General features: G+C 38.4%; 1 protein-coding gene across 2 annotated transcripts in view; it reads right to left on the bottom strand.

Moving 5' to 3' along the window:
* The window catches only part of THBS2 (thrombospondin 2), a 32410-nt gene extending 10739 nt beyond the window's left edge, over positions 1-21671 (bottom strand). Inside the window, exons 1-16 of one of the 2 annotated variants that reach the window (XM_053938394.1) lie at positions 21586-21671; positions 20451-20525; positions 18968-19524; positions 17427-17511; positions 13252-13445; positions 12321-12461; positions 11995-12091; positions 11112-11282; positions 10112-10288; positions 9194-9367; positions 8626-8753; positions 8375-8527; positions 7107-7325; positions 3926-4033; positions 1980-2139; positions 392-510 (exon numbers count right to left, since the gene is read on the bottom strand). In XM_053938394.1, coding sequence (XP_053794369.1) covers positions 392-510; positions 1980-2139; positions 3926-4033; positions 7107-7325; positions 8375-8527; positions 8626-8753; positions 9194-9367; positions 10112-10288; positions 11112-11282; positions 11995-12091; positions 12321-12461; positions 13252-13445; positions 17427-17511; positions 18968-19524; positions 20451-20525; positions 21586-21592 — 2565 coding nt within the window. In that variant the 5' untranslated portion in view covers positions 21593-21671. The remainder of the gene's footprint in view (positions 1-391; positions 511-1979; positions 2140-3925; positions 4034-7106; positions 7326-8374; positions 8528-8625; positions 8754-9193; positions 9368-10111; positions 10289-11111; positions 11283-11994; positions 12092-12320; positions 12462-13251; positions 13446-17426; positions 17512-18967; positions 19525-20450; positions 20526-21585) is intronic. The other variant, XM_053938395.1, reaches the window with a different exon arrangement.
* Between the last annotated feature and the right edge of the window lie 319 nt (positions 21672-21990).

Genomic DNA, 21990 nt, shown 5'->3' with positions numbered 1-21990 from the left:
CAATACAAAAGTACAGCATGGTACTTAACTGTTCAACACTTCTCTTCAAGGGCTTCTGTAGTGACAAACAGCACAATGACAACCGTGCTAAACGCACAAGCATAACTTCAAGCTAGTATGGCAACTTATTCTTCTGTCATTGGGTAAGATCTGGACCCCAGGATACTTGCAGGGCAGGGCTTTACTTGCAGATGGATTAAAGTAATCACTGTACTTCCCCTTCATCTGATACAAAGGGATCTCACAATATGAAAAGTGAAAGTGAGCAATATAGATCCACCTTTTCAGCTGTTCAGTACAGGGACTGATAGCAATTCCTATCCTATTCCTGTGGTCTTTTTTCTGCCCTTGTTTTGATGTTACCATTAAGGACACTATATTCATCATTTACCTGGTCTGGATTATGCATCAATGGACAATTATCACACTGATCACCAACTCCATCACCATCTGTATCACTCTGGTCTGTGTTGTAGACATAAGGGCAATTATCGCGTTCATTAAAAATGTCTAGGAGAAAAAAATCCAACAAAATATTGAAAAAATCAAAATGATACAACATACAACACAGACAGCCATAGACTGCAGGAATCACCAGTGAAGAAGTAAGGCTCTTAAGGGGCTCATAATCTTCTTGATTGCTACAACATCATTGCTACAAATAGTTAAAACTAATATTAGAAAAAAAATAATATATCAGTTCCATTTTTCTTATTATGACAAAGTTTTCTGTATCTATTTTCCTATGGAAGAATAAAGGTTGATTATGTCTTAGAATTTAGTCCTTTTCATTGAATAACAGGTAAAGGGGTGGGGTATTTTTTTTAATGACTTGGTTTGGATTTTATTCCCCCACTCTAAGAAACGGCATGGAATGCACAGCTATGTCAGGTTCAAACTTCTGAACTTTTGTATAGAAACAACTGTATTAATGTTCAGCTGCCTCAGCATTAAATAATTTTAGCAGGACATGTGCTATCATTAATTGTATAGCATGTCAAATTTTCAAAAGAAACTGTTCCTCCTCAGGAAACTTCATTATAAAACCAACAGTTCACTTCAAAATTGTAAGATGAAACAAACACATATCGGTGTATCTGTCTGGGAAAGATACAAGGACCCTTCCCTGTATTACATGGTCCCTGTATATTTGCATAATCTTTCAGCCAATAACATGATTGAATTTTTCTTCAAATGCAGAACTACCACGAGTACTAGTATGAACCTGATGATCAGAAGGAGGATGAGAAAACTTCCAAATGTTCAGAAGCTAGAGTCAGATAAACATCCAAATGTTTAAAACCCAAAGCTAGATTTCTTCAACTTTTAGTATTTCTGTGTTGTCATACATTTGAAATGACACATGGATATGAATTTTGAACAATATTTAAGTGCTTTTCTCCCATTTTAATTCTGATCAAGTGGGGGTTATAAGGAATGTACTGATGGAGGAAATAAGCACTTCTAACAATATTTTAAGACATGCAAAAAAATGTGTATTTGGATAACTGTGAGTTTTGCATACTTCTACATTCATAGAAAAGCAGATTACTTTACTATGGATATTTTCTTAACTGTGTGAATGTTCTGATGTTCTTTTCCCTCCCTGAAAGGAAAAGGAAAAGTCAACAGAAGTGTTATATTAGACCCTGATTACTTTGGAACACAGATGAAAGAAAGTTGGCTTTTTTCTTTTTTAAAGATTACACTGATAAAGACTCACTGTGATTTATTTTTTAGTAATATTAATTGTAGTCATTTAGGGACTGCATGGACAACCATACTACACAGGGCAAATGAACTTCAGCCTTCTGTCTTCTACATTTTTGAGCTGCTAGACCCAATTTTATTCCAAGTAGCCCATCTTTTATAAATAAAATTTTTATAAATTTTATAAAACCAAGTAGCCCATTTTACTGGACGTAAAGCAAAGTGCACTTGTGGAATAGCAACTAATTCTCAAAACTGGTAAATCATACCATCTCCATCAATGTCCACAGCACATGAGTCACCCTCCCCATTGTTGTCTGTGTCAATCTGAGCAGGGTTGTGCACATAGGGGCAATTGTCACAGCGGTCACCAACTTCATCCTTGTCATAATCAAACTGGCGAGGGTTGAACAGAAGAGGGCAATTGTCCTAGTAAGAAAAAAAATAGATTTCACACTATAAATCACAATTCATGAGAACATACTATGAAGTGGTAACTGCTGTTCATCTTGGACAGAATTCAAAAATCAAATATTGATCCATTATTTTTTTAATGGACAAGCTGTATCTATACTGAAGGTCTTGGTGGTAACAGGATGGCATCTGGATTGCCTGGCTCACTCTCTGTTTTGTACAAAACATGTGAATTGTGTTCCATATCTCATAGGGAGAGCAACAGGAATTTTGAACTGGATCTGTACTCAGACATGTAAATAAAGGTGTATCATTGGTACACGGACTTAAAAAATCAGAATATGTTGCAAAATCAGGTCAACTTCAGCTGCATTTTATAACTTTCGAAAAACAAAAAAGAAACAACTAGAATTGTTACTCTGACTTTTTTGGAACAAACTAGTGTCAGTATTTTCAAGTTTATATCACATATTTTGATTTTTCAATTTAGATAAGTATTGACTTTTTATTGGTTGTGCTCTTCTGAACAAGATAATAAAACGTAAAAAGTTTTTTAAAATGTTAAAATTAAATACTCTCATTTACCAAAGATCTTTTTACCTGAGACATTTTAATGGAATTTTGAACACTTCCTATCACTTTAATTTAAAAATGTGCCAGAAGAATAATTCTTACATTTCACACATTCCCAAATTGTATATGGACTTTTTCACATGCACAAGAAAGTGCTCAATGTGAAATGCAAAGAAGAAAGGAAGAAAACCAAAACAGTGGAAGTGAGGGCTACATCAGTAGCATAGAATCTGAAGGGAGGTCATAAGGAAAAAAAAAAAAAAAAAAGTCTTTAAACTTCTTTTTCCTCTAAATAGAAAAAAAACCACATTTTATAGGAAATAATTTTTAGCACAATACTTGACATTCCCCAGAAATACCTTTCATATAATCAGGGGCAACACATAGAGGCAAGACAAAATCTTATGTTGTTCATAAAACAATTTCTAGCTACAATTTTAAAAATACACCTACTAAATCATATTTCTTTATCAAATTATTATTTGGGTTTTTTTTTAATTTTTCCAAATAGAGACCAAATGAACACAGCTCTTACCCAACTTTAACCATCTGAAGCTCTAGAGCATCTAGGTTACTTCTGAAGGGAACAAAGAGGAACAGTAAAATTCTACTACAAATTCATTTATCCTAAACATGTTCTGAAAAGCCAGGGTGAAGCAAAATCTCAAAGTACCTCTATCTTTCTGTTGATTGTACAAGGCAACAGTTTTAGACTAAGTGACTATCTTTTAGGCTCTGCAGGTAAATGAATTTGTCTTCTGGGCAGATCTGAAGGAAAGTATAAACCAGGCTAGGTTTTTCCTCCCATCATTTTCCTTTGATACTGGCTGTGTTTATAGTTGTTTTAGAAACAAGTTACAATGAATAAAAATAACATCATATATATAATATTTACCAGCTTTTCAAATACAGTAGACTTGCCATTCTCCCATTACAATATAAAAAAATCCAATACCACTTTCCATTAAACTGTTTTCATGTACATAACTGAACTCAAAACCGATACAGAGAACATAGTTCCTAGGGTTCCCCAGTCTGCTTTGCTCTGCACAGTACTACTTCTCCTTTGACTGAACACAGCTGTACTCTGTATTACACATCATTCAGGGAATGAAGTGCAGCATAACTCAGTTGAAGCTCTGAATAATAAAGTTCACATCTATTGTAATGATTTTCCTTAAAATCAGATGTTTAGGTCAAACATACTGCAAACAGATACACATCTTACTTTGTCATCTTCGACACCATCATTGTCATCATCCTCATCACAGGCATCTCCTTTGCCATCTTTATCAAAGTCTTCTTGGCCAGAGTTAGGCAGAAGGGGACAGTTATCCTGGACAAAAGAAAGAATCAATATATTATGTTTACATTATGTCAGGATAACTTGCCTGGGCAGAAGAGTAGATATGGTACACCAGAGACTATAAAACAAGAGCAATCAGCAAAGTACTTTTTAAAGTGCCTGTTTTTTTTTTTTTTGGCAAAGGTAGTATTCATTTGCTGCATTCATATTGTAAAGTAAGTGAAATGCAGCTGCAAATCATTCTATTTCCCAGCTGCTATTAGTGTGACATTTCTAGTAAATTTTAGAGGGAACTAGCAAAGAACAAACACACCACACGCACAGACATGCACTCTTACACCAACTTTTTGTAGACTATTCATGAGATATATTTGAAGATTACATAAAAAAATCACCAGGTTTTGTTGCCAGAAAAATAAAAAAACAAGCCAAGAGAAGGTCTTCAGAAACAGCTGTTCATATGGAAACTTACTACACAGCAATGGAATGTACTACACATCAATGAAGGGGAACACTCTAAGAAAGGATTTTGAAAAAAGTGTCTTTATATTGTTCTGCAAAACAGTACCTTTGCACTCCTGTGGTTTTAAAAATAAAACTCAAACAGATCTCTTTATTTTGTATCACAGCTTTGTAAAGAATTATTTATATAAACAATTCTTAAGTTACACTGAAAAATAAGTAAAATAGCTTGCCAAACTTTTATTATGCCTTTTTTTAAATACCAAAATCAGCTAAAATGGATTGCAATTCTACCACTTGCTATGAATAAACACATCTATGAAAACACTTATTCTCATTTTTACTCACATTCCAGATCTACCTTACCCAAAACTGAATCTGACAAAAGAGTGCACAAATATCTGTTTTGTAATACATACTCTAAAAAATGAGAATTATAGTCAGATCTTTTCAATCTCAGTGGTTCTAATAGTACAGACAATTTAAGAAAGAGTACTGGAAATATTGTGATAAATATCAAATCCCCAACATTTTTATCAAATACCTGTGAAGAGTCTTGACTGTCCACCTCAACACTGGTTACCAGTAATACAAAAAAAATTTTGAAATATTGAAAGAAAATAGTCACAAGAGTAGAGTTAATTTTCAATCATTATCAGCTCAAGGAAGGAAGCTTTTTAAAATCAAATTACTCAACTAGGATATTTTATAAAGAATACAAGGGCCTGCAAATTTGTGGTATTTTTAAGGTTTTTTTTTTTTTTTTTTGGCAGGTGGAGAGGTCCTCTTAAATGAAGTACTTGTGTCTATTAGATCAACACATACTACACAAAACATTAAACAATCTTTGGAAATCAGTTTTTTCTGAATGGGCTCAGCATGTTGTATTTAACCAAAAGTAATGCTTTGTGTTACATCAAGAGTGAATATGTGCAAATTCTGATGACAGGAACTAAAAGAAATATATATGAAGTGCAACAGCTAAGTTGGCTGAATCTACAATGAACAGACATCAATTACAGTGAGGACGACCAACATTTGAGGCCCAAATCTCCATCCATATCTGAAACTCTTTGGCTGATAGAGCCCAGATGCACACGAGTGACTTATTCTCTCAAACAGTCTGATTTCAAACTTTCCTAATCTCTTGGTCTGTATTTGTTTAACCACTACAGCAGTCTAGAGTTCAGTAATTTTTGTATTTCTTTCTTCTTTTTTCTTAAGCAGAAGTTTTTTTGCTAGAACTTCAAGAAGATTTATAGGCAGATCACTTTAACACAGAGAAGGAGAAGCAAAAATGTTTCAGATCTGGGAAAAGAAACCCTCAGAAACCTCAGAAGAGAAAATCTTGCCCTTACAGCCATGACTGATTAGCAAAATACTTGAGTGTCTGCCTAGTGAACATACACAGGTAATCCAGTGCTGTCAGCAGCCCAACAGGTAGGTGTTTAAAACTGAACACATGCACATGCCTTCTACTCTGACAAAATGCCTCCATCCCACTTGCTTAATTTGCTGCTGCCAACAGTGTATGCCCCTCTGTATTGTGCCTGTCATTCAGCCATCAGCAAGGCCACCACTCAGAACTAGGATCCAGGGAATTGCCTGTCAGGGGGTGCCTTTGCCCCTTTAGCTATTTGGGCCACTGTTAAACTGGTAGAACAACTTTTGGGCCTGGTTTCATACAGCATCAGGGTAAGACCTACAAGGAAGCTCACCGTTTCTGAGCAATTCCCATTGGAAGGAAGGTCAGGCCATGAAACCAAGAAGGACTTACTGTGTCCTTCAGATGAGCACAGAACCAGGTCCCAGGGAACGTACCACATGGACACACCCTACTAAACTGACATGCCACCATTGTAAGCACCCTGATGCTGATTTTTCTCGTTGGTGTAATAATGTTTCATTGTTCACTACAACAGCACAGCTGCACAGCAAGATTGGATAGGTCCCATTTGCCATGTGTAGAGCCAATGGTGGCAGGCAGGTCAGGTGATTCCCCCTGAGAGGGCGAGAGCTGGGATTTCACTTCTCTGAAGGGTGAGAGAGGCTGCATCTCTCATCCTGTTCCTGTGAGCCTTTGCAATAAGGAGAACTCCTCTAATTAGTCATATTCATTAGGCTCCTATTGTTAAAAATTATCTCAGGCTTTGAATCCAGTTGTCACAACATGTGGTCTGCTTAACTCTTTAAAAATGAGGGTAGTTCAAGACAGCATTTTGAACTCTAGCCCTTACATGGCTGTCAGTGTTTTTTTACAAGCCCCGCAGGTAGGATTTCACACTCTCCTGGGCCCTGAGATCCCTGTTTGATTCTCACTAGCTCCATTGCTTCACACCCATGCTTTAGGCAACTCCTGCTCAGTGTGCTAACTCCATTCACAAGCATCCCAATTGTCCATGTGTTCTGAGTAGGAAGAAATCAAAGGCAGAGGACTCTGGATTTAATTTTGAGAATCCCTTACTGTATCTTACCAGATTAAGTGAATACAAATTTCACAGCATCTCCTAGAAAATGAGCATGCTGTAACAGTCAAAGCTTACTGAAAGCAACCACCAGCTTCATTAACTAATCGCAACTATTTAGAAAAAAGAGAATATGTTGTTAACACATAGCATTTTTATCAACCTTTTTCACCTACCTTCACACAGTGGTATGTTGCATTAGCAGCACAGACCAAGTTATTATTAGGCCAGCCATCCAAATCTGAATCCTCACCACAGATGCGTCCATCACCAGCATAACCTGTCCTACATTCACATTTGTACACTGGATCACTGAAATGGCCCAGATAGATGCACTCTGCAGACTTGTGGCAGCTGTGTGTCTTGTCCTTGCATGGATTCTCAGGGTCACAGACCTATAAATGATAGAGCATATTCACTGAAACGTGATAATCACAGCCAGCTGTGTGTGCCTCAGCTTCATCAAAATCAGACCAGTTATTTAGAGGTCTGAAGACTTTGTTTTGAGATTGTGGTTAGTAAATTATACTGCTCTCTCAGTTCACAACTCCAACAAATATGTACAATGAAAATAATTAAAACAAACCACAGGAAAAAATTGACATTATTTTAAAAGCAATTAAAGCATTTAACAATTTTGAACAGTACCTGCCTTCTTCCAGATGTCATTAAACCCCAGAAATTAACTGCAACAGAAAGGAGATCGCACTCACCTCTTTTCTTTAGTGCTTTGCCTGACAGTATAAAAGGACTATCTTATTTTCTTAAAACAAAGAGACCCTAAGGAATTCTTGTGTTCACCTCACGTAGGTTTTTGTTACCTCTTCCTTATCACTATATTTGTCATTGACAGTATTTGAGAATCTTACACAGATAGTTCACATGTAGAATTCACAAGGTGAGCTAACCACAGATTGATTCAATAGCAACAAAGAGAAGAAGGCAAACCATTACTTTCACTTTAAGATTTTTGTCTTTTCTAGGAAACTCTAGTCTTCAACCTCACTTCTACTTCACGTTGTCCTTCACCACTGATAATCTTTGGCCTGGTGGAATTTTGAGAGTGAGAACTTCAGACATCTGTCTGATAACACTGATATTAACAGCATCATATTTATGAAAAAAAAATCCTAATTCTTCAGTTTCCACTCTCAAGAACAGGTATGTTAACCTCAGAGAAAGGAATGCAAAGCAGGGAAATGTTTGTTCCTGGAATTTTAGGTTCATTTAGTACAACTGTGAAGATGCCTAAAACAAATCAAACCCTTAAAAAACCCAATCCCAAATTCCGTGTTTTGTTACTTAAAACAAAAATACTCTGAAACAACAGTTAGTTATTTCAAGCTATTTTTATTTGGTACCCAAGTTTATCTTATGCCATCATTCAAAGATATTTCAGATGAGAATTACTCAAAGCCATCAAATTCCCTTCAATATCACTTACTTGCTTCTCTGTCTTGGCAACTTCAAGCCCTACTCCATAGGGCTGACTTCCTTTATAGCGTGGAGGACATGGCAAGCAGTGGAAACCTGGATTTGTGTTCACACAGCGATGGACCTGATTCACTTTAAAGCAAACATTTGACACAGCTATACACTGCAGGTAAAGAAAGAAAAAAAAGGAGTAATCAATTAGATGGCTGTATAATTCCCAAATAATGAATTTCCTGATGTTAATGGAAACAAAGCCAATACCTCATCAAGATCCTCACAGAAGGTACCATCGCCTAGGTATCCTGCGGGGCATGCCCCACATGACCAAGACCCATCTGGGTAACTGTTGCATTCTGCTCCAGGAAAGCAAGGATTTGACAAACACCCATCTGGCAAAGACACACAAAAGTGAAAATTAAGTAAGGAGCATAAAAGGCATGTAAAACTTCATTTAAGAAACAGGTATTCTCTGATCATTATCTTAAATCACACTTGATACAATGGAGTCTTATGAAACCCCAAAAGTTAGGGTTATTAAGTGCACTTATGACTAATTACTATTGATTTAATATGAAAAAAATTACAGATTGCTACACCCAGTTGAATACATTACAGCATATTCAATCCCTATTTAAGAAAGGCATACTTCAAGAAAGTTGGTATTGCAAATATATAAAAAATCTCACTAAATAGCACTCAAAACAGTTAGATGCCCTCTACTGAAACAAAGGTATAATTACCAGATTCCTGTAGTGTGACTTCATAATTACCCATTAAAGAGATAACAGCAATAATAGTTACTCAGACTGAGTAAAGAATGAACACCAACCAATTGGGCAATCCTTCTTATTGCACATATCATGTTGCTTGGTATCTCCCACACACAGCTTTCCTCCATATTGTGGCTCTGGACTGTTACAAAGGCGAGACCTCTCACGAATTCCTCCTCCACAGGTGACAGTGCAGGCAGACCACGGAGACCAAGGACCCCACTGGCCATTCACTAAGATATGTAAAAGAGCAGACAATCACAGGCAATAAAGTGGGGGCATCTGGTGCCAATGACAACAACCCTTCATCAGATCCCTGACTAGAGACAGTTCCTCGCTATGTACGTAGAAAGATGATGGCAGATGTTTGTACTGAGACAGCAATATTTCAGAAACAAACCAATGAAAAATACCCAACTGCTTCATAGGCTTCATTTTTTGGCCAATAATTCAAAAGAGCATGCCATGTCCATTAGATACGCAAAGAGAAAAAAAGGAGGAAAAATTATATTAAAGGAAAGTGAAAGTGTATGGAATGAAAGGTCTTTAAAAAAGGTTTAAAAGTGTAGACAAATATGAAAGAATTATAATATCAATTAATTGTGCTGAATGTGTAAAAAATGTATGCACAAATATCAAAGAAATCTGGCTATTGGGGGATTCTATGTCTATTCCTAACAAGTACAGAGAGTTTCCTTTTAGAAAGGAAGTGTTTATTTTTGATATGCAGAGACACATCACTAAAATAGAAATTTATCAAACTCTTTATACTTAAAGCCAAATTATAATTTGCAAGGTTTACAAAACCTCTGACTGCATTGTTGTCTTCATTTTCAAAATACCCTTGTGTGTTATTTCACTTGTAAGACAAAATTGTGTTTTGCATCATTGAAATTCACTGTCATTTAAATCTGAATAAAGAGAAAAAAATCCAGCTGGAATATTGTGTTACTTTTGATTCAAGACCACAGACATACCTGGACATGGAACCTTCTCACACTTCTCTGTTTCACGCCCATTTCCCACACAGTTTTTCCCACCCATCTGGGGAATAGGAGAATTGCAGAGGCGGATGCGGGTGGTATTTCCCACTCCGCAGGTAACTGAACAGGAGGACCAGGGAGACCAGTGACTCCAGCCACCATCTTGACGTACTGCCAAAGAAAAGAGCACAAGTCAAGCAAACAGCCCACCTGTAGCAGTAATACAACTCACTTGTGAGGTTAGCTTTCTAATGAACCTCTCACTATCTCTGATTAATGGCACATCTCTTTCACACCATTTCATTTACAAAACCCAGCATGCCAACTCGGGTACTCAAAAGCAGCTTTCTTAGGAATTTCAGTAACCAACATATGACTAAAGTTATGTCAGATATTTTACTTAAAAATAAACTTTTCCAGTGAAACAAACACTTGTTCAAAATGCACATTTGGACATCTAGCAGCCTTAGCTGCTAGATATTGCCTTAGGTACAATATTAGCCTGGATAGCACAGGTACTTGCAACAGTATTAACTACTATATTTCTGGAATATCATCCTTATAAGTGCCTTAAATATAAAAGTAGTTTGATATTTATCAGAAATCTTCCATGATTACTGCATTCCTAAACACAGCTAAGTTAATGGAATGGCCCAACAATCATTGAATGGCAGATGTAAACACAGCCTTGAACATCATGTTTACAAACTAAGTGTAATATCCAAACTGAGTTCAAACAAAAGATTCTAGTTCATAATGTTAAAGAAAGGATCACTCATCTTTTTTTTAACATAGCTAAGCCCAGAATGTACATACCTATTAAATTGTCAGGAAAGGGAGAAATATTTGAAAGGGGAAAATTGGCAAAGACTCTAACGATAGCTACTTTAGTTGTGCATATAGGATTTCTCAAGTACATACTGTCCTGACTAAACTTGGTTTTGCTTTGAGATGTTAAAAGAAGCTTTTAAAAAGGAAGAAATGCATTACTTACTGCGATGATCACATTTCTTAAAGCTGCACATCCTTGTTTGGATGTGTGGGCCTGCACAAGCACTCCTGGTGACATCACACGACCTTCCTCGCATTTGTGTCCCAGAGCCACAGGTAACTGAGCACTTTGTCCAGTCTGACCATGGTGACCAGCCCTCCTCACTGTCATCAGCTGCAGATCAAGAGGTAAGAAAAAGTGCTTAGCTTTGAAAGTTGCTCTATTATCCTACTTAGAAGATAATATCTTCTTTTTCTGCAGAATATGTACTTTAACATTTAGAACTCTCCTTTTCTAATTTTGCTTTCCAAAGCTGCCACTGACGTTATGGAATTATAGGGTAATATAATGAGGGGTTAGTTGAGAGAAGAATCCTGGATCTTCATGAACTTGTGTGCAGTGTGTTTTCACACTGATCTTTGAAGGAAGAACATCTCTCTAGAATGAACCGAGCCAAAACCTGAGTCCAAACTGCCTTTGGCTTCAGAATATAGGTCAGTGTGATATGTGGCCCCACCTTTGAAACCTGCATCATGGTGAACATGATCAAGAACACATTGTAAGAATATGCCCTATGCTCTGAATGGGAAAAAAAAAGTGAAACATGACTGGGGAGAAGCATGCTTTTAACATTTTATGCCCAAGATAGCTAAGCAGGTTATCACCTTAATTCTAAGTAACCAATATAATCAATTAAGACAGACCAAATCCTTCAGAGGGTAACTTCAAGCACCCAAGTTATTTTGTATGATCTCTGTATACATACAGTTCTATATTTGATCTTACCTGCCTTGACATCTTACTTGTTTTGAGCTTTCAAAAACACTAGTAGTGATTTTAAATAATGCCAAAGACTATCTATCTTTCTCCTCAGCTAAATACTCACAATGAGAGCAGACTGGACAGCATTCACCTTCAACAAAAACTGGATCGGCACAGGAAACTGCTGGGCAGGTGATTTGATTACACACAATTTTGGAATCCTAAAGGCAAAGAAATCAATTTACTGATTTATGCTCACAGAGAGGTAAATGAACGTAGGCATCTGGGGAAGTTTTGTGTGGAAATGTTTTGATTTGTTCTATCATGGACATGGGGACTCCTTTTTATAAATGTCATTAAGTCCAGACAAGCTCTAAGTAAATATGACCTGATGTGGACAGTTGTGCTGGAACTCCATTTCTGCAGATAAGAATATTTCCAAAACCTTACCTGGCAAATACACTTGGTGCAGCTATCCACAATCCAGCTTTCATTATCTGCAAAGACACGGCCATCCTGCCAGCAAACCGGTTGGTTCTTCACTGTTTTGTTAGGCCCAATCAGTTCCCACATAATTTGGTTATCTTCAGACTAGAAGATGAATTTAATGAAAACAAACTGTGTATTTCAAAAGCAAACTGTTTTAAATAGATAAAACTGAGATACAACCGGACAAAATTCTTCCATCAAAAAATTTATTTTTATGTTCATAAGGAAGAAGATCTTAAGTATTGCAGTCCTGCATAGCAATTCTTCTAGCAATGTACAAACACAATCACACAATACTAAGGGAAATCTGCTCTTAGTCATTTTGCTTTGCTTTACTACAGCTTAACTTTAGGTGATAAGATTTTAGTCCTGACACATATGGCATATAAAGAAAATTCCTTTAGAAATAATTAGCTGATTCAGAATAAGAAGAGGGGCAGACTTCAGCAAAACATCACCATGACACTTCAACTATAAAAATCCCATACATTTACTTGCAGTTTAGGTACCCCATGTAGCCACTTAGTGAGATATTCATAAATGGTGTAAACATAGTAAAAAGGCTTTAACATTATGCAAGCAAGGTTGGGATTTCTAGCTTTCAATTTCCAAACCGTCAGAAGGATTTCCCCTGTGTATGAGTGTATGTGTATGTGTGTGTGTGTGTGTGTGTGTGCGCTCTTTTAAACCAAGCCTTGATTAAAGTGTTATACTCAAGAACTACCAAACTAGTCTCAATGAAAAGAGGACATCTTTATATTACATAGATATACTAACAGGTGTGTTCATATGCAATACAGAAATCTCTATTAAATACCCCAGCATAAATTAAGGAAGGAAATAGCACTGCACAGCAGATCTCTGTCAGTTCTCCAGACTTGCAGGTACCTACCACTTTTTGGAGGTTGTCAGCCAAGTTGTTCACCACGATGCGCAGGCCGGTGAGCTCTGTGAACATCGATCCCAGCTCTTCACAGGAGCGGTCACAGAACTCGGCCTTCTCCGGTTTCTCACCCACATACTCTGTTCTGACTGCTGGATTCAAGTGAAGGATTTCAGTGCTCTCGTTGATGGTGTTCACTTCAGCTGGTAGCAAGAGAATGAAAGAGAAGAGCAGCATATACAAAACTCTTCCACAGATTACAGATTCTGCTGAAATCACAGACTGGCACCCATAGGTAGGGTTTAAACACATCTATTTTGGCACAGCTTCATGCTTATTATACCCATGAATAAAAGAGGGGTTAGATGTCAGCTGGTTCCAATTATAGGCTTTCCCTTTTCAAAATTAAGAGCCAAGCTGTGTCTCACATGGTCCTCACTTTAAAATTGTTGGCACTGCAACACATTCATTTATGAAGAAGGCTAACAAAAGGACACAGTATCAAAAAAGGAAACCTATTTTATCCTCTCAGACATAAACGGTTTCAGATTTTTTCATGATCTATCACATTTCCTCAAGGCAGGGAAAAAGGCAGGAGAAATAGTTTCCTTGCAGAAAGTAAGTGTCCTTGTTCTTCCATAAATTCCATGGTTGGATCAAATTTGGATCATTATTCAATGCATACCCGATTGGGCTGCTCTATATTGCACTGCCAGTGTTAAGCTCAGAGGCGCTGTTATAAAAACAGCTTCATTCTGAAGTGAAATGGAGGTCAAGCTAAGATCAGACAGATTATTTAATTTGTCACTCCAAACACTCCTCCAAAAGGCAGACTGTAATTAAAACAGAACTTTGTATGCATTAGACAGGGAGAACTGGACATGTTTTAATATAATTTTAAAAGCATCCCTGTCTACAGTAAAGTACTGAAAAATAACAGAATGCATTATTTTAATTAATAAAAAAATACATAGATAACTAAATAAAACAGTCTGTGTTCTATTAAGCATTTGAATCTCCATCAGGTAAATGTCTTATGGATTCCAAGGACACTTTCTCTAATGACTCCATGAGAAACTCAAAGTTGGCATCAGCTATACACACTTCCCTATCCCTTAAGATTTCTTTACCAGATTTAGTGACATTGGAATAGCTCAATGTAACCAAAGAGAGAAGACAAGCAAAGGATATAGCAATATAAAAAGAAGAAATCAGCACAGGAACATGTGCCATAAAACATATGTGTCAAAACCCCAATACCATTCAGTGTTGACAAATCACCAAAGGTGGCAATCTTCAGAAATGTTAAGGGCTTGATTTGATGCTTTACCATACAATGTAAAGTGTTATATATAAATATAAAAGGAAATGAAAACAGGAGCGAAGTATTCTTCATTCATTTGGAAGGCTAAAAATAAAAGAACAAAGAACCAGCCCACAATATAACATTAAGTGATTACTTTTCAACCAAACTTAAAATTATTGGCTTGATGTGCTTTTAAATTAGCTATGAAACATCTGCCACTAGCCAAGGTCTATAAAAAATTGTTCTCAATTTTCCAAAGTTGAAGCAATTGTCCAGCTTCGTTTACAGTATGGGAGAAAACCACATAGCAGATCAGAACTCTGTGTCAATTATTTCAGCTGCTTTTTGATTCCCTGGAAAGAATGCAATTTTCCTACCACATTGGAACACTAGATTTCTCAGATCCCCCCACAGCACTTCTCAGATCATTAATTTCATATTTTTCAAGCCATCATGGAGTGTGCCTTGACCGGAACATTCTGAGGACATTAATAAAGTTGCAATCTCAGCAGGAAACAGAAACCAAAACTATGTTAGAAGAACTAAATCCTCACTTCCTACTGGTACTTGGCAGTGACTGAAAGAAGATGCCTGGAGATCACTGGGAAATCAGTTCTCTGCTGCTGGCTTCCTTCTAATTTCCTAAGGACCAGATGATTAAAATGAGAAACCAGAAGAGCAAAATGTGCATCCTCTTACATCTGCAAATATCATTCTGTTGGTATAACTCAAGAAGGGATTTTATTGATGTTCCTATTTAGGTGTGTTTTTGTCATCTTTCCTATCCCAGTGCAGTGCATAAATCCTGCCTAAAGGATTAGCAGTCATCAAACTACAGACATACTTTCCTACACTCAACCAAACAGCAACCCCCAGCCACCACTTCACCATATGTCACATTCCCATATTAGGCTTAAAGATACATTAGTTAAACACAGTCCTGTCTTCTTTTGTGTCCTTAGAGCTGAGGGAACTTCATTGGTAACATGTCATGGGACATTAACACATAAATATGTCATCTCAGTGCCTGTACTTCAGCTCAACGAGTCTGCCATCAAAATGGGAAAATATCTTGTGGTCAGTAACATCATTCATGGCTTTTCAACTGTGGTAATTGTCATTAGCAGCATCCCCCAAGTTTCAATAATGGGCCTGGTATTGTTTAGGCCATCCATCAGTGACTTGGATGAAGGGACAGATGCCTCTTCAGCAAGTTCACAGATGACACAAAGCTGGGAGGAGTGACCAATACCCTAGAGGGCTGTGCAGACATTCAGAAGGACCTCAACAGGCTGGAGAGATGGGCAGAGAAGAACCATTCCACCCCTCTCCTCATCCTCAGCCATATCTGGAGTGCTGCGTCCAATTCTAGGCTCCTCAGTACAAGAAAGACATGGAGCTCCTGGACTGGGTTCAACCACGGACTACAAAGTTAATTAAGGGATTGGAGCCTCCTTCTTATGAGGAAAGTCTGAGGGAGCTGGGCCTGTTCAGCCTCAAGGAGAGACAACTGAAAGGGGACCTCATCAAGGTGTATAGATATCTAAAGGGGATGGAGCCAGGTTCTGTTCAGTGATGCCAAGCAATAGGACAAGAGGCTGTGGACATAAACTGATGCACAGGAAGTTCCACCTGGATATGAGGAAGAACTTCTTTACTGTGTGGGAGACCAAGCACTGGAACAGCTGCCACAGAGATTGTGGAGTCTCCCTCACTGGAGATATTCAAGAATCATCTCGACACAACCCTGTGACACATGCTCTTGGATGACCCTCCTTGATCAGGGAGGTTACACTGATGACGGCCTGTGGTCCTTTTCAACCTGACCCATTCCATGAGTATGTAATAAATCTGGATAGGCAATGTCAGACTCTGACATGCACATAAAAACCTCTCAAGTAATTTTGATGGCCTCACTGTGCTATTAGTTATTTTCTGTTACTGCATGAGAAATTTCCATCTTGTAGTGTTCTCTTGGTGTTGCAAAGTAAAAGCAGAAATACTGTGAATTGAATTATTTGCTAAATAATTCCCAGTAAGGATAAAACAAAAACCCCAAATATGTATAATTTATAGAACTGAAAATTTGGCAATTGACAGACGTGATACAAATACATTAAGAAAATATTACTTGTTGGTTATCAGCAGCTTACAGCTGTACAAGAATTCCTCCTAAGGTATGTATTAGCATGAAGAATTTAATTATTCTTTTAGGTTCTTATTAGTTTCCTCTTCATAGCAGAGGTACAGTAACATTCCATTTCTACTTGGTGATATTTCAAAACATTTGAAGAAGTCAAGATGTGCTATCGTTTAATTTCAGGGTCATGTCAGCCCATAACATACATGCCTTCCATGTCTCTTCCTTTGATTTCTTATTTTCCTGAGGCTGTTTTGATTAACAACACTTTAGGAGTCAAACCCAAAGCCTCTTTCAGTCAAAGGTACTGCCAAGGAATTCAGTGTCTTTAAGAATGGTAGACTAGTTTGTGGGCCCATTGACAGTCAACAGCAGAATTCAGAAGCAACACTACCTGCCTTGTGTGCAATGAATTGCAGAAAACTCGTGTAAGAAAATATGTATTTTCTTACCTATGCTTTTTTCCCTTATATTTCTACTAATTTATTGCACTTTTTTTCCCAACTTAAAAACAGAGATTCAGAGTTATAAACCTAAATAACTGAACTAAAATAATAGGCTAGAGAGTAGAAATGACATCATATAAACATAAAAGTTCCCATTACCACCAAAAAGCAACTTATTCTCCTTTTCATTTCAAAGGGATCTGTTGTCCAGTTTTAGGATAATATTTCACAATTGACATTTCTAATTTTCAGATTCAACTGAACAGTATTAACAAGATAACAAAAGCCTTACTTGATTGGCTTCTCTGGCATCCTTTCTTACGCAGAACATCCTCTATTGAAGTATCAAACATTAAATGAATATTTTGCAAAAGACCCTGTAATAATAATTTTAAAAAGCAATTAAAAGCAGTAAGATCAAATTTTGAGTAACTAATAACTGATCTTTCTCAATTCCATGCTACTGACTGTATTCAGACATAAGCAAATACATAAAAAAAAATCTACAAGGCATTAAATCTGACACACAGAAAAAAAAAAAAGTGGTTATAGCTTTGTTATATACCATTTCAGTATTATAAGGCGCAAAGCTAGGTAAGTTCTGAAACATGTAATAATAAAAGCTATTAATCTGCAACAAGCTCAAATCTCCATTTTCATAGTGAATTTTAGATTTGTCATAGAGTCAAAGCCAACTATTCTGCACCATCATACTTCCATCCTTGGCCAGTCATTCCCATGCACCATAGTTCACAGCCTCCTCAATTGTGCTGACCCTACTCTGAGACAACACTCTAAAACTCTAAAACCAGACTGGTATCTGTTTCACTTGGAAAAAAAAAAACTCAAATAAAAAAAAAAAAAAAATTAAAAACCAGACTGTTTCAGTGAACCACTTAACAGTACAGCTTCAGAACCAGTTGTAAGAGCACTGCTGATGGAATAACAATCATGGAGGCAGGAATGGTGAGGCTGTGGGCAAAAACTTCTGAAGTCCCTGCCAAAAGTGGTCATCCCATGGAGGCAAACTCCAGCATGTCAGGCTCTGGCTGAAAACTAGATGGCACAACATGATGAGAAAGAAAGGGCTTTTTGAAATTTTTGGAGCCATGAGTCCAAGTTGTCACTGTGGAGGCATCTGTGACTGAAAAGAAGCCAGCCTTAAAGCAGTTGGGCCAGATCACATCACTAGATTATGAGGTGGAAGGTTGCTTTCATTTGATAGGAAAACCAAAAAGCTTGTAATTGCTTAATCTCAAAGCTTTTTGTTGTATTTCTTTTCTCAAATTTTTCCTCTTTTTAAAATTTAAATTGAAAAGAAACATTCAAAATGTCAAAACAGGATGTTCTGCTACAGGATGGACCAACACCACATGCTTCAGCTCCATTAAGAATTCTTTTTTTTCTTCTTCTTTTAAATAAAAAATTAAAATATTGACATATTATCATGATTTTAATAGATTAACTCAATGTAAAAACAGTACTTCAAGAAATTTGCAAAAAATTCTACAAATCACCACAAATACCCAACACCTCTAGAAGTCTTACATCTGGAAGAGAAAAGGGATGGCTGCACAGGAAAGCCAAAAACTGGTTTTGCATACTTTTTCTGGATTTTGCTTTGCCCTTGCTTTCAGGAACCCTAAAATCACACAACACAGATCCAGCAATTAATAAAAGCACACTCTGAAGAAAGTCTGCTTGGGAACACCTGTGACCCCATCAAATCCCAGAGGCATTGGGACAACAAAACTGCACCCACTGCACCTTCCCAAACTACTTGCAGTTACCTTCTTACCACACAAGAGATCCAAGCTTCTGCAGGTCACCTACCCTGAAATGATTCTCCCGAGTAGACCCTTTTGCCACGTACAGCCTGCTGCTCTCTGCTTTCAGCTGCTCATAGAAAGGCTCCTCCAGGATGAAGCTGTCAATAAGGTCACAGCCAACATAAAGGTTGTAGTTCTCCCCGGTTATCTGCACGGTGAGGTTCTTCCACTGGGAGTCAGCAAGGTCCACATCTTCCAGGGAAATCACATTCTGGAAGCCATCCACCCAATAGATAAGGTCCAGGGTGTTGGCCCGGCCATTGGAAATTATCTCAAACTGCCTCTCACTGATGCCAGGACCCTCTAAAGCAAGGATAGTGCCTCTAGATTGCCTGTCCTGCCTCAGGGTGGCTGAGAGGATAAAGCCCTCATTCTGTTGTATTAGTTTTAGGATCTTTTTTAGTTTCTCCGGTTTACATGGAGGTATATGGTCAAACCGAATGAAACGATATGCTGGCATAGTGGGGTCTGGGCCCCGGAACACCTTTGCTCCAATTGTCTTTCGGTTTATGCTACTGACTTGAAGTAAATCAAAGGTAGTCTCTTCTTCCTTGTCACCATCTGAAAAAGTTAACAGCATGTGACAATGTGTCTACAAAAAGTCTTACAAGAAACAGCACTGTACAGTACACTTAGAAACTGCAATTGTGTGACAGACATTAGGGACCAGCAAAGTAAACCCAGTACTTTCCGGCCTCCACAAATGGAACTGTTCCTACAAGAAGGCAAGTGAATCGTATTTTCTACCTGACATTTTAATATACATAACAATTCTCTCCTTCTGTGCATACAAATACTTTTCATTATACACTTATACACTTATACATATGGCTTCATAGCACTATATAGTACATACTTTTGCATATATATGTATTCTGTAGGCCATGTATATGCCTACATGTGGATGCATGTAGCAATTTAGTCATTAAATATTTTTTTTACATGAATGGATAAGGAATTTGAGGCAATTTCTATATTTTGATTACCAGAAAATGGAAAACCAAATATGAGAATCCATGTGTCTATACAAGGACAAAAAAAAAAAAAAGAGATTTGCTTTTTAAAGACTGTAACCAAGAAATCTGATGTAAATGAGGGTCTGGCACTGTGCCAATTTGTATTCTACTTATATTTGGTTTGTAGATGTCTATTTTTCTACCTCTATCTTTTTAAAAATGTTCATCTCAGTGATTATGTTTATGTTACTTTCTGTTTATGTTAACATTTCCACCACACAGAAAAGTGTAACATAAATTATTTCTGGGATTATATACATTTTAATCAATAATTTCTAAAGAAAGCAATTTTGAGATATATTAAGAAATCAGCATTTAGCACTGGCACAGTGTAGCTACCAAAATACCCCAGGCACTTCTAAAATAATCCTTTATGATTACTTTGCCCACTGTAGTTCAGGTAAGCCAACACTTCACAACTTTTAACTTTGGGAGTTAGTCTGTATTCAGTTAAGAAGTGTGTGAACTTACCCTGAGCATTTGAGGAAACCCACAGGGTTATCAAGGCAGTAAGCCACAACAACCCTCTCCTCTTCAGCATAACTCCTGCGAATAAACCAAAAAGTAGTAAGTTTTAGGGAAATTATCAACTATAAACAGCTCAATTTTCCTCATGAAATTCCATAAACAGCAACTACCTATATAAAATCAGAATTTTTATTTTGACTGATTCTAGTAACACTTATTCTGGGTCTATCTTTGATGGCAGAAGTAAAATGTGACATCAGGTGAAGGGAAGAGGACTTATGAAAATGGAAATGTCCTTAATAAAAAGGAAAGGCATACAGAAAATATACATTATTATTTTCTTAATGAAATTTCAGTAGCTGGCATAGAGACCATATGACACTACAAGAGATACAGCTTATTGCTAGCACATCTTTACTTTGGAGCACAAAACCAAAAATCCTTGTAGGATAATGGGATCTAAACTGGATGATGGTTCTGAGTAATAGGGGCACTTTTCAGGACCTTTTTCAGTGCCATGATAGGAACACCCTCTTCCATATATATATAAAAATATATACAATCGTCTGTACCCAATCATAGCTGGATAAAGTGACTCTTTACGTGATGCCGGGTTTGCCCTGTAGCACTGTGCAGTTATAAACCACATAACTGCATCTCCATATGTGTCTCAGCTCACAATGAATGGAGCAGAAGCATTCCCCGGAATGCATAGAAATCCAGTTCTCTGGGTACAGCCAAATTACTTCAGCACTGCCAACTCCACACATTATTGCAAGGATACATGGATGCCGCCAGTGCTTCCTGTCTACATTTTCTTTATTTTACACGGAATTCCTATTACCTGGCATCTCCAGGGTACCATCGCTACGGCCAACTACCGGCAGCTGCCAGGATGCCTCTCTCGCCTCTCGAACCCAGCGGCTCCCGGCGGGACAGACCCTGCCTGGTGTCACACACCCCCCTGTTCCGTGGCTGCTCCCCTCACCCCGCACACCGAGTTCCCGCGGGGTCGGCAGCGGGGTGACTGCCCACGGCGAGCTCCGAGCGAGCAGCGGCAGAGCAGGCTGAGACCCTCCTCCGCCCGCAGAGCGGGCTTCGGGGCGGGCACGGCACCCCCCCCCGCCTTGCGCCTCACCTGGCATCGGGGAGCCGACAGCGCGCTAGTGCTCTGCGGGGCGAGGGCCGAACGGGAGGGGAGTGTAATGAGATGCGCTGCTGCTGACGCTGTCGCAAGTCCCTCCACGGCACCACGCCCCGCGTCTTTATGGGCTGCGGGCCGGGCCCCGCTGTCAATCAGCGGCGCCAGGGCGCGCCCTCGGCTCGCTCCTCCGCGGCGGCGACATAAACCCCCGCCGCCCCCTCCCCACCTCTCCTACCTGCGGGACCATCGCGGGCCCGGGCCCGCCCCCGGTGGGCGGTGCAGGGGCGGTGCGGGGGGCGGGAAGGACGGCAGCGACCTCCACCCGGGGAACGGAGCGGCACGGAGGGAGGGGCGGGGGAGCTCGTCGTCAGTGTGGCGGGGGACGAGAGCGGCAGAGCC

The sequence above is a fragment of the Vidua chalybeata genome, chromosome 3 (genome assembly GCF_026979565.1).
Source record: "Vidua chalybeata isolate OUT-0048 chromosome 3, bVidCha1 merged haplotype, whole genome shotgun sequence".
Lineage (NCBI taxonomy): Eukaryota > Metazoa > Chordata > Aves > Passeriformes > Viduidae > Vidua > Vidua chalybeata.
Note: the sequence above shows the minus strand (reverse complement) of the source record. Positions and strands in the feature narration are given on the sequence as shown.